The sequence below is a fragment of the Corticium candelabrum genome, chromosome 4 (genome assembly GCF_963422355.1).
Source record: "Corticium candelabrum chromosome 4, ooCorCand1.1, whole genome shotgun sequence".
Lineage (NCBI taxonomy): Eukaryota > Metazoa > Porifera > Homoscleromorpha > Homosclerophorida > Plakinidae > Corticium > Corticium candelabrum.
In genome coordinates, this window is record NC_085088.1 from 563,873 (window position 1) to 576,281 (window position 12,409).

Sequence of the window (12,409 nt, forward strand, 5' to 3'; positions counted from 1 at the left end):
GTTGTTAGTTAATTATTGTATTGTTGTATGCATTCATGAAGTCACAGAATTAGACGATCGACGCACCTGCAAGGTGGAAGACTAAGCATGTCAAACATTGCACGATGTTTACATGCCATAAAACTAATGAAGTCACTAGATTTAAAAAATATTATATTTACTTGGAGTTGAAGGACAACTAATGTTATGATGATGTGTAACTGTAACTTGTTGGGGAGGGGAGAAATACGGATATGTTATTGGGTTGCATACTATGGTTATCAAGTCAATCATGATTAAACTCGAGTTTGGCAATGGCTGTTGCAATCCATTCGTCTGTGATTTCTTCAACGTTTATCACTGTAAACCAAAGATCCTTTTGAGCTTGTATGAATTGCTGTAAGTTCTTTAGTGAATGTATGACATCAGCTTTTGTCAATTCCATCTGCTTCGGCTGATATCGTAAACCCACGTTGTTCATAAACGTTAGAATGGCATCAGACTCATTGTTCTGCAGTTTGCTCATCAGATAGACTCCAAGACCTACAATGTGGCCATGAACAAATGACCGCTGTAATCGTGATTCCAGTTCATAAAAGATGTAATGTTCAGATCCTTCTTCGACTCGATAATGACCAGCTGGTAGACAGATTGTGTTGATTTCAATGTAACCATCGATAATAGTCTGCAGTCCTTCATCACTCAAGCTTTTGATTTCACATTCTTTGTCTAGAATGTGTGATTTGAGAATGCTTCTTGCTTTTGCTACAGATTCTTGTGAGAATGGGAACTCACTGTGTTTATATCTCTCAGCTATCTCCCAGTCATATGTCGCTGTGTGTATGGAAAGTAAGTCACCCACACCTGCAATGTTTAGTTCGGCTGGTGCTGTTCTGATAAGGTCATAGTCGATGACCAGAGGGTCGGGACTTGTAGCTCCAACATAGACAATCTTGTGGTCTCGTCGAATAGCTGCTGCTGCCGTAACAAACGCGTCCACACTGATGACAGTTGGAATGGTGACAAGTCGAACTGAGAGTTTCCATGCAAAAAACTTGGCAAGATCTATAGCCTGTCCACCGCCTATACCGACCACACAATCGCAAGCTGGAGCTGCTTTGACTTGTTTTTCAATAATATTTTCTTCTAGTGTGTCTACCATGACGACGTGTACAGGTTCTGCTTGCAAGAGAGCCTTCGTAAGGTTCCACGGTATCTCCATACTGCACACTAGAAAACGGCTCAGTTCCTTCCCGATACCGCGGGCACAACCTCGTCCGAATCTGAAGCGTAGACGGTATATGTTTAGACCTTATTAATATGTAAGAATGTGAATGAGCTAAAAACCTGCTAGATGTGATGTTGGTGTGCTTTCTTTCTCTAGATACTGACTGCGTAACCTCCATTTTCTCTGGATCTGACCCGTACGTACAGTACCAGTCACTTTCTCACGTGAGCTTCTGTTATGTCAGACAGCGGTCACTCTGATGTTGTGAAGTCTGGTTCTCTTTATCTCAAGTGGAAACGTTTGTATGACGGAGCCTCAAAGACATGTGAGGTAGAGAGACGACTACATGCGACTTGATCATGCGATCACATGTTGACCACTACAAGTTGATCTTGAAGAAAGCTCGTTTTATATTATGTATTTTAGGAGTGGACAAAACGATGGGTTGTGCTGAGAAAGCAGTCTAGTAGAGGAGTTGCACGACTGGAACATTTTGAAAAGGTGGAAGACGTCAACGAGAGCAAAAGCAAGGAGGTCATTTCACTCGTTGGTGTATGTGAGGTTACAAAAGGTTTTCACATGATGAACAAAGACGTTTTTGAGATCAAGTATAGTGCAACTCACACACGCTGTCACAGTTTACTCTGCGGTACTAGCAATGAGACGGACACGTGTGAGTGGCAGGCGTCTATTGCATCATTTGTATCGTCTCGCATAGTCAGACAGCAACGTGTTCTGCAAAGAGGATCGGATGATATGGATGATCACACTCGACCTGTTACCACCAAACTACAAGATGACACGGACATGTACAGATGCAAAGCAGCAGTTTGCACACTAATGAAAGAAACACAAGGTACAACATGCATGAACTTCTCCCAGTACAGTACAATACGGTACGGTACAGTACAGTACAGTACAATACTCACCTAATTTGAAGATAGATGTTTATTTGTATTTGATGTTGATAGATTCAGAAATATTTCGCGTTACCATTGAACCAACCGAATGTTCCAATACTTTGAAACTACATGGAAATTACATTTTGTTGATTGTCGACAACTCAAGACTTGTGCTATCGCCCTTATACCCTACTCAAGCTGGTATTGAATGGGATCTGACACATATTAGAAATTTCAAGTCTCTTGGCGGCAACACACTTGTTATTACTACCGGACGGTAAGAACAAAAGGAAATATAATTGTAACATTGTAGCAGATCTACAGATAATGATTGCATTTGATTTGTTTTGCAAACTACAGACGATCGTCCACGGGACTGGGAACGTTTCGTTTCCTGACGAAACGAGCAGACTGCGCATTCACTAAACTAAACAGAAAAACACATAAACTTGTAGCACAGCAGCAACGGACTGCACAACGTCAATCATTAGAAGAGACATGCAAAGATCAACTATTGCCACAATCGATTCCTCCTCCTAGCGGCGACGCCCCTGATTTGTATGACGAGGTGATTAACGAGATATACGACAGTTTCTAAGTTAATTAAACAAACTGCACCCAAATCGTGACAGAGTAGATAGCTAGGACAGACACACAACTCTGTATTAGTTAGAAATATCTGTAGACATTTTTTGCGGTTCGCGCTGTAAAGATCGCACTAGATGCCACATTGATCATTCTATATAACGTATTTGATTAATTAACTTACCGACCCGAAGGCGGATGACCACACGGCAGGTTAGGGATCCGCATTTGCTTGCGTGGGTCACATTAAAATTTTTTAGCAAGATTGAGCTCACAGATGCATGGACCGTGTGGGAGAAATTCACATGTTCACGTGAGCAGTTGAGTCGTCTAGGAGCATGTCTCACTCGGAGACTTTGAAAGCAGCTTACGTGTTTCTCAAACATAAAGGAAAAGGTGCCGACAAGACAGGCTTAAAAGTAAAGTCAATACTCCATCTCTAGATACTTGTTGGTCGCCGCATGCATGCACTAATTAGCATGCGAAAACGTTTGGTTTCTTTCCTGTAGAAATGGAAGAAACGGTGGGTGTATTTACGAAAAGACACGATGTCGGGTTATATTCGTATTGATCATTACGACAACGAAGAGCGTGCTATGAAAGGGAAAGGCTGCCAAACGTTTAGTCTGAAGGAGGCGTTGGCAGTCGACGATCTCTTTTCCAAATCGCAAAAGTATGCATTTGAAATTGCATTCTCCAATCATTCGTTAGCGTGCGGAGTTTCCTCAGACGCAGAGCTGCGAGACTGGCAATCTCGATTAACAATTTCACTCTTCTCAAACGTTTATTTGCATCCGACAGGAGAGGAAATGAAAGCAGCAGAACCGACAGGTACAGTATCGCGCGCAGTATCTCGAGTTCTAACAGAAAATGAAATTGAGATAATGAACAATGAACATGGTATGTATGCTTGCCGTTTTTCAGAGCCATTTGCTGTCACGATATCGCAAACAGACTCGTCTGCATTGGCAGGACTTCATGGCGACTACTTGCTCGATATCACCAGTGATGACGAGCTCGTGTTGATGAATACGACCAGTGGACAGATACAAGTAGAATGGAAATTAAGTCACATCAGAAGTTTTGTTCTCCTGCCTGTCAAAGACAAAGGCAGCGTTCTAGTAATGGAATCAGGAAGGTAAGCACAAATTTCAGGTTACCTGATCTGCACAGACTGCATGTCTAGTTTTGTCTACCAACTTGTCTTACAGCTTAATTCAGCATGTAAATTTGTAAACAATTGAATCCCGAATGTCCATAATCTTTTTGTTATTGCAGACGTTCATCAACTGGTGTAGGAACGTTTCAGTTTTTTACGTCTCAAGGAGAGACGCTGTATGCCTATATACATGCCAGATCGTTTCGTCCTTTACAATCATCTGACGTTCCCATAAAGCCAGTTGGACCCGACATCGTCCCATCAGTTCCACCTCGTCGAGCTCCTGTTATTGCAACGAGACAACTTTCATCTGAAAACCAACATCTCGACAATGAACACCAAGACAGCGTCTCAGCCTGGGGACCAATTGCAAGTTCAACTCATTTGCAGCAAAACCCAGACGAACTTCACTTACTCTCACTCACAACTGATCAACAAGAGTCAGTATCTCTTCCTACTCAGCAGCAATCTTCAAGCGGTACCAGTGCGGATGACAACAGTGAAGTATACTATGACAGTCCTCACGAGCTTGTTCCACGTATCACATTACAACCACCAGTCGCAGTCTCTCCATTTGCAACAAAGGATCTCGACAAATACACAACAATGAAAGGTAACGTACACGGTTACTTCAATAGTGATAGTGATGAAGAGAGTGAGGAGGAGAATTATGAAACAAGCACTGACCGCCATGTTGATAGGAAATTGATCAGTCACTCACTTGAAGAAAGTGAATCCTTGGACTATGACACATACGAGCCAATCAATCCACGAATGAAGTAGCAATAGAGTCTTACACACTTGTTACAAGTAGTTAGTACAAATTATTAGAAAATTCTTGTGACAATAAGCAACAGAAAATGCATAGACAAACGCACCAGATGTTTGTACGTTAGATTCTAGCAACCAATTATCATATCCCAAGTCTATGTTAGTACTACTGTAATAAGATACAGTAACAATGATGAATTAAAACAAGTACATGACACGTACATACAAAATAAGTTCTTTGCTGACTATTCAAACGTTTGGTCCTGAACGATCACTTGTTGCAGCTTTCTTCAATTTGGCTTTCTTTAATGCAGCAAGGAAGCTGCTTTCACCTCCCTCATCATCATCAGAATCTGTTCGATCTGTTTGAACTGCGTCAGGCTGTTCTCTTTTTGGAACGAGTGGAGAAGGCTGGCGCTCATATTGGTGAGACGGAACAGACGATTGTGAAGGTAGTCGAGGAGAAGGAAGTCGTTGAGGAGAAGAAAGTCGTTGAGGAGAAGCAGCTCTGTGTGGTTCAACAGATTTTGGTACATTAGGAGGTGGCAAAGGAGGAGGATTGTTCTGTTGTGGTGGAGGAGGTGGAGGCAATGTCTGTGTTTGCTCAATATTGCCACTATAATGAGGTACACTCGGTGGTAAAGGAGGCGGTGGATACTCATCTGGAGGTATTGAAGTTGGTGACGTAGGAGTAACCAAACTGCCATTTGTATAATTGGATAAGTCGGATAGGCCCGAACTGACAGATGATGGACGCCTTCCAGAATCAGAATTGTTACCATCCGTCGCTGCACGTGAACGTCGACTGGGTGCTGGAGATCCACTCTACACAACACATAACATTATTAAACAATAATTATTATAACAAAATACCAAACAGTCCAAGTTATAATTTTACTGTACAGTATAGTCATACCAGATTGACAGGATCTGCCACCTTCAAATCAGCAATAAGCTCCTCACTACTGCCCGGAAGAACATGCGGATTTACAACAAGCTGAAGGGTATCAGAAAGAATGGTATTGACATGGGTGGCCTCCTCCAACAAAGCAACCTCACTCTCCTTCACAAAAGAATCAGCAAATCAGCAATAGAAGTGTAAACACACAGAAGTACACTCGCTAACCGCCACAGGCTTGAAACATTGAACGAATTTACAATAGCGACTTCTCTGTTCGATAAGCAGTTTTCGCATCCAGAATCGTTCCACCTCTTCTACATGCTGGTAACTCTCACTGGCAGCCTGAGCACACAACAATCATCATCAGTACAAACAAACATTTACAGTGACCAAACAATAGACTTGGACTACCTTCATTGACTCCTCCATTTTACCCTGCATTTCTACACTGCCTGGAAAACCAAAGACGCAGTACAGTTTTCACTGCGATACAACATGTGTATGTATGTACAACATGTTCAACTCACAGACGGTGACATCGTCATTTTCTTGTTAATAGTTTGAGCAAACAAGCAAACACGCTCACACCTATTGCTCACACCTACAAACCACTCACCCTTTCCTTTTCGTTCCAACTTGTCGGTTTCCTTAACTCGTTTGATCGTATCTTGAGCTGCACGCTTTGCTGACTTGACAGCTTTTCTGCTCTCTACATAACAACAGATGTAAACAATAATACAACTACAACATCTAACAGCCATGTAAATGTAGATATTGTGGAGAGTAAATGGGGGGTTAGTTCTCCATTCAATTACTACAGCTAGTAACATCACAAACTTGAAAGAACATCATCTGACTGCTTGACAGGACATGTTTGGTGCTAGAGTAGAAGCCAGCCAAACAAAATTACCATAAATTATAACACACAATATAAAACTATAAATATATATCACATGCACCATATTATTTATAAAAAAATTTTATTATTATTTTGAGTACAAAACAAACAGACAATATTGCTGTCCCACTAATAATGGGTGTCAACATTTCAAAATAAATGTGCAAAGTCTAAAAATGCCACATACATTGACTCAAGTCTGATCATCATATTCATAACTTTACTATACAGTAGTTCCTGACAGCACTGGGGTGCCTGTTTGTACAGCTGAGAGGTTTCACTTGATAGTTCTAGTTTCTAGATGTTGAAATATTATAATGTTTTCAAAATCTCATATCCTACAGGTGAGAGATGTATTTTAATATCTAATTAGTATACACACACACACACACACACACACACACACACACACACACACACACACACACACACACACACACACACACACACACACACACACACACACACACACACCTCGTTCGTGATCAGCCTCCAAAGTTCTTGTCGTTCTGTCCCATTCTCTTATCAGTGTCGTCAGAGGCTGCGCCAGTGCACTATTCAACATTCTACAACAACACACACCGCATGACTGATACAGAAACCAAACAATCCCATCCCATCTCATCACCTCGATATATCTGCTGCCTTCACTTCCAAAGCTCTATGTCTCATACACATCTTAGTAAGCGCCGTGCCCAACTCTCTCGTAGCACCTCACCACAACACATGATCAACACATAAATCTCATCTACAACACCTAAACACCAAACATAGACGTCCTCTCTTCTACCTTTTGCAGATATGGCAGCATCGGCCACCTTCTGAAACGAATCGAGAAAGACATGACTCGCAACGGCTGCAGACCTGCAGAAAAAACGCGAAGAAAAAAACTCCATTCAGTCGACGCGACGAAGCGACGAAATTTCGCGACCGTTTGCTCACTCGATCGATCTCGACAGTCGCTCTGCTTTCGCAACAATGTCTTCAAATAATAGTTTGCTTCCCTGTGTGCAGATAATGACGGTAAGTGAGTGTGTGTGATGAAGAGGAATATAACGCGAAGAAGCTCGATGACGTGCGAGCTCCAGCAGCAACAACAAACATTCGGTTCTCACCCTGAGATCGGAGAAGAGAGCTTGGAATAGCGAACCCACGCTCGATAAGCTCATCGCTTCGTCCATAATGCTTTGGCACGGCCGTTTCGGTGGAAGTTCCGCTTCTTGCTGGAATTAGTAAGACGCGCGTGCGCAGTGGGCAGTCTGTAAAATGCATAATATAGGTGTGTGATTACTAGTCAATACGTAGAGCTTAATTGATTGTAGGGCGATGAATTTTTTGTTGAATAATTTGTCCGGACAAAATTAATGAAGTGGTTCATGTGTAGACATCATCATACATTCATAGCATGGGCGTATCTCATACGGTCATTACAACGTATGTGTCAGAGCCGTATATATCCTGGTATTCTATGTGTCAGAGATATGTGAGAGCCTCGAACTTCCAGACAAGAGAGGCACGCAGCGCGCAAACTTTAGCGCGCGCTCTCTGGTCTGCCAGTTTGAAGGACATATGTAGTGTAGCTCTGGGTCGCGCTGGGTCTAGTAGTCGCGTGTAGCCAGACCCAACCGCCGCGTTATGTCTGAGCTGAAGTAATTAATTAATTCAATTTAATTTAATTTATTATATTATTTTATTTTATTTAGTTAATTTAATTAATTATTTTATTTTATTTAGTTAATTTAATTAATTTATTTAATTTTATTTAGTTAATTTAATTATTTTATTTTATTTAGTTAATTGCCAAGCGTAGTTTAATTAATTTATTTTATTATATTTAGTTAATTTAATTAATTCACGTGACGCGGCGGTACGTAGTCTGGCTACGCAAAATTAAGGGGCTAAACTGCTAACCAAAGTGCTAATTAATTAACTAATAATAAAAGCAAGCAACTCGACATTAGATTATTTGTTTTAATTAAATGTCATATTTGCAAACTTAATTATTTAAATTGATTAATTAAAGTAATTAAATGTAAAGCATGATACTAAAATTAGTGATTTAACTAATTAAGTAAAAGTATTATTTAATTAAATTATTCAACTAATTAAGTAAATGTATTATTTAATTAAATTATTCAACTAATTAAGTAAATATATTATTTAATTAAAGTATTTAACTAATTAAGTAAATGTATTATTTAATTAAATTATTTAACTAATTAAGTAAATATATTATTTAATTAAAGTATTTAACTAATTAAGTAAATGTATTATTTAATTAAAGTATTTAACTAATTAAGTAAATGTATTATTTAATTAAATTATTTAACTAATTAAGTAAATGTATTATTTAATTAAAGTATTTAACTAATTAAGTAAATGTATTATTTAATTAAAGTATTTAACTAATTAAGTAAATGTATTATTTAATTAAATTATTTAACTAATTAAGTAAATATATTATTTAATTAAAGTATTTAACTAATTAAGTAAATGTATTATTTAATTAAATTATTTAACTAATTAAGTAAATGTATTATTTAATTAAAGTATTTAACTAATTAAGTAAATGTATTATTTAATTAAAGTATTTAACTAATTAAGTAAATGTATTATTTAATTAAATTATTTAACTAATTAAGTAAATGTATTATTTAATTAAAGTATTTAACTAATTAAGTAAATGTATTATTTAATTAAAGTATTTAACTAATTAAGTAAATGTATTATTTAATTAAATTATTTAACTAATTAAGTAAATATATTATTTAATTAAAGTATTTAACTAATTAAGTAAATGTATTATTTAATTAAAGTATTTAACTAATTAAGTAAATATATTATTTAATTAAAGTATTTAACTAATTAAGTAAATGTATTATTTAATTAAAGTATTTAACTAATTAAGTAAATGTATTATTTAATTAAATTATTTAACTAATTAAGTAAATATATTATTTAATTAAAGTATTTAACTAATTAAGTAAATGTATTATTTAATTAAAGTATTTAACTAATTAAGTAAATATATTATTTAATTAACGTATTTAACTAATTAAGTAAATGTATTATTTAATTAAAGTATTTAACTAATTAAGTAAATGTATTATTTAATTAAATTATTTAACAGTAATGATTTGTTTACTGTTAGTAATAATTGTAGTCTACTGGCTGAGTGATTGATACGTAGTGCAAACAAGTTGATTCTGTACGACACACAACATCTGTTGCAAACTATGTGTTTACATACGGGATACGTTAAGAATATACGGGATACTCGAGCTCTAGTATGGCGGAAGAAGTAAACGTGAACGCTGCTCTAGTCGATGCTGGCGCCGCAACTGCGGAGGAAGCTGCTCTTGTAGCTAGTCTATTGGAGAAACACGGATTCAGCGTTCTACTTCAGCGATTTATCTCTGTTTACGAGAGGAAAGTGCAGCACCTCTGTTTGACGGTCGATGAGGCGAAATCGGAAAGAGAACGTCTTGTTTTGACGTCAGGTGAGAAGCAAAGATGTGGATACGATGAATGGCAACTATTGGTTTAATTCGGATAGAAATGGAATTATTTATTGAATTTTAAAGTTTGACTTAGGCAGCACCGTTTTTCTATGTTTGTCGTCATTATTGTCGTGCTCAACCAGATCAGCCTGGTTTGTAAAGTCTATTACAAGTACCGGAAGCAAACCCTGCTTCAGAAGTACTTAGACCATCACGGCTGTCTAGAAAGAAGACATGACTTTACGAAGGATCCGAGTAGATTCCAGAAGCACTGTTTTCTGTAAGTGCTGCAGGTTGTGATGACCTGGAATAATGTCCAGCCACCGTGCAATACCTGCGTGCACTGTGCCCAAAGCTCCCAAGATCACCGGAACCACCAGTGTTCGACAATGCCACATGTGGCTTATCTCCACTTGCAAGTAGCTGTACTTTGCCAACTTCTCAGCATGTTATTATTGTGTCGTTATGTCCTTCCATAATGGGCAAGTGGGGTCTTTACCCCCATCTGGACAGCACGCCTTGTGGATATCAATGACTACCAGGAAAGCACTGAATGTCATCGTCAACGGACCTTTCGCCAGACCACAGAAACTCCCCAGCGACTGAAATGCGTCATAGTCATAGTCTTATGGATAAAGCTAGAGAAACACGAGAGAGAAAGACAGACAAGTTTCATAATTTGCTGTCGTCACTGGGTTTTGAATCCCCAAACCATGGAGTGGTAGCCATTGTCGCTAACCACTAGTCCCCATGTTTGTGGCCACCCTAATGCCTGCAATCTATATCGAATTGGCTAGTCATTGATCATGTGTGGACCACACAGAAACATGTACCCTACTGGGCTCACCTGCCAGGTTGGTGGGCGCCCAGATGGGGTAAAGACCCCACTTGTTATTTTTGTTTGTGTTGTGGTCAAGTAGATCAGCAGTCTGTAGTGTAGGCAGTTAGGGTATCCATTCATACACGTCTGTGTCTGTTTCTTGTTAACTCCTTGACTAACAAATAAATAAATAAATATATAATTAACTAAATAATTAATTAAATAAATAAATATATATATATATATATATATAATTAAATAAATAATTAATTAAATAAATATATATATAATTAACTAAATAATTAAATAAATAAATAAATAAATATATAATTAACTAAATAATTAATTAATTAAATAAATAAATATATAATTAACTAAATAATTAATTAATTAAATAAATTAAAGTTGTAATATTAGATTGATATTTGTGTTGGTAGAAACAAAGTTTCATCAGTTGGAGAAAGACCTGACGGTTACCTTACAACGTTTAGATGTCGCACAGCGTGAGAACAACAAGTTGAATCATGACCTTTCACTGAAAGGTATAATATTATCTCACTACTTATTCCAGTCGTCCGATTTGGACTGGAAATGTTTGCACAAACTCCAAGTTTCATGCAAAAAATTGGAAAGATGTTGTTCTTGTTGGAATGTCTAGTAGTGAGTTGTGTTGGTGTTTAGTGACTGAATCAACTCATCTACAGAAGACTCTGGAAGCTACAGAAACCGCTAGAGATACTTCTGCATTGCAGCAGGTATAGGAGCTTGTCAGTCAGTTCTTAACTCTGATTACATAGAGGTTTGAGTTTACATGTTGGAGAATATCTGTTTGTTGGTCTTTCTGTCTGTTTGTGAGTGTCTTTGTCTGTCTGTCTGTCTGTCTATCTGTCAATACATATATTTCAAACATCAAACTATAATACATATCAGTAAAAGGCAAAAAAGTAAAGTTTGCAAGCTACATGAAAATACACATATGTGTACACATAGCAGCTAAAAAATTATGCTACTACCCAGCTTTCAGCCAACTAATGGCTGAAAAACTGGGTGCTGCTAGAGAATTCTTCAGTTGCACAGAGTGCCGACGCTTTTCTTCTGATGACGCTGGCATTACATCTTTGCAGTTGGATTGCAAATCTTTTCCTCCAAAAATATAAGAATTCTGGACGATTGGGTCGACCAAATTCATCTGATGACTGCTCTGCCAACTTTTGAAGGAACTTCCATGCCTCTTCGCCCCATCTTCCGTAGTGCTCCAAGACCAAAAGAATCAGGGAAACAGACGTGCCACCAGGAAGTCTCTCTTTCTTGTATCTGGAGTGCTTTCTTCTCGCCGCTTGGCTGCTGCTCCATCAATTTCAGCTGACTTGGGGAAGGTATCTGAGCTCCAAGGGTGAGCTAGTGCAATATCTAATTTGACATTAGTCCCTGAAGCTGAGTCAAACGTCACAAGATCAGTTCTACAATCAAAGCTAGAATGAAGATGTCTTGGTTCTCGCTTGAAGTGTGAATGTTTGTCTTGAAAGCCATCTCCCCAAGTAGTAGCAATGGTGTCATTGGACCAAACTGGCCCTTTGCCTGTTTTGCAGGTCAGCAGGTGATAACCACTGTTGTCCAGCTGAGTGCCACAGTTACATGATCCAGACCAATCAGACAGAGGAATGGG

The 12,409-nt window shown here is 38.1% G+C and overlaps 5 protein-coding genes across 7 annotated transcripts in view; 3 read left to right on the plus strand and 2 right to left on the minus strand.

Moving 5' to 3' along the window:
• Positions 1–71: 71 nt before the first annotated feature.
• Positions 72–1,410, minus strand: LOC134178208 (glycerol-1-phosphate dehydrogenase [NAD(P)+]-like). The gene is made up of 2 exons (XM_062645030.1): positions 1,327–1,410; positions 72–1,262 (listed from the first exon to the last, which is right to left on the minus strand). Exons 1-2 carry the CDS (start codon positions 1,383–1,385, stop codon positions 266–268), a joined length of 1,056 nt encoding a protein of 351 aa, XP_062501014.1. The 5' UTR covers positions 1,386–1,410; the 3' UTR covers positions 72–265.
• Positions 1,411–1,438: 28 nt separating this feature from the next.
• On the plus strand, positions 1,439–2,901 carry LOC134178211 (uncharacterized). Its single transcript, XM_062645035.1, has 4 exons — positions 1,439–1,537; positions 1,634–2,063; positions 2,179–2,386; positions 2,470–2,901. The coding sequence occupies exons 1-4, from the start codon at positions 1,445–1,447 to the stop codon at positions 2,705–2,707; spliced, it is 969 nt and encodes a 322-aa protein (XP_062501019.1). The 5' UTR covers positions 1,439–1,444; the 3' UTR covers positions 2,708–2,901.
• Positions 2,902–2,936: 35 nt separating this feature from the next.
• On the plus strand, positions 2,937–4,653 carry LOC134178209 (uncharacterized). 3 transcript variants are annotated; one of them, XM_062645032.1, is made up of 4 exons: positions 2,937–3,113; positions 3,204–3,594; positions 3,667–3,832; positions 3,973–4,653. In XM_062645032.1, the coding sequence occupies exons 1-4, from the start codon at positions 3,033–3,035 to the stop codon at positions 4,634–4,636; spliced, it is 1,302 nt and encodes a 433-aa protein (XP_062501016.1). In that variant the 5' UTR covers positions 2,937–3,032; the 3' UTR covers positions 4,637–4,653. The 3 variants fall into 3 exon arrangements, with proteins under 3 accessions (XP_062501016.1, XP_062501017.1, XP_062501015.1); XM_062645033.1 differs by having other exon boundaries at positions 3,204–3,525; positions 3,619–3,832; XM_062645031.1 differs by having other exon boundaries at positions 3,204–3,832.
• Position 4,654: 1 nt separating this feature from the next.
• LOC134178210 (protein MTSS 1-like) lies at positions 4,655–7,661 on the minus strand. The gene is made up of 10 exons (XM_062645034.1): positions 7,539–7,661; positions 7,366–7,427; positions 7,214–7,287; positions 7,052–7,136; positions 6,898–6,989; positions 6,142–6,234; positions 5,937–5,977; positions 5,751–5,867; positions 5,541–5,687; positions 4,655–5,449 (listed from the first exon to the last, which is right to left on the minus strand). The coding sequence occupies exons 1-10, from the start codon at positions 7,602–7,604 to the stop codon at positions 4,874–4,876; spliced, it is 1,353 nt and encodes a 450-aa protein (XP_062501018.1). The 5' UTR covers positions 7,605–7,661; the 3' UTR covers positions 4,655–4,873.
• A 2,051-nt stretch (positions 7,662–9,712) lies between these two features.
• Positions 9,713–12,409, plus strand: part of LOC134177941 (nucleoprotein TPR-like) — a 32,146-nt gene continuing 29,449 nt past the window's right edge. The window contains exons 1-3 of the mRNA XM_062644717.1: positions 9,713–9,923; positions 11,181–11,285; positions 11,425–11,498. Coding sequence (XP_062500701.1) covers positions 9,713–9,923; positions 11,181–11,285; positions 11,425–11,498 — 390 coding nt within the window. The remainder of the gene's footprint in view (positions 9,924–11,180; positions 11,286–11,424; positions 11,499–12,409) is intronic.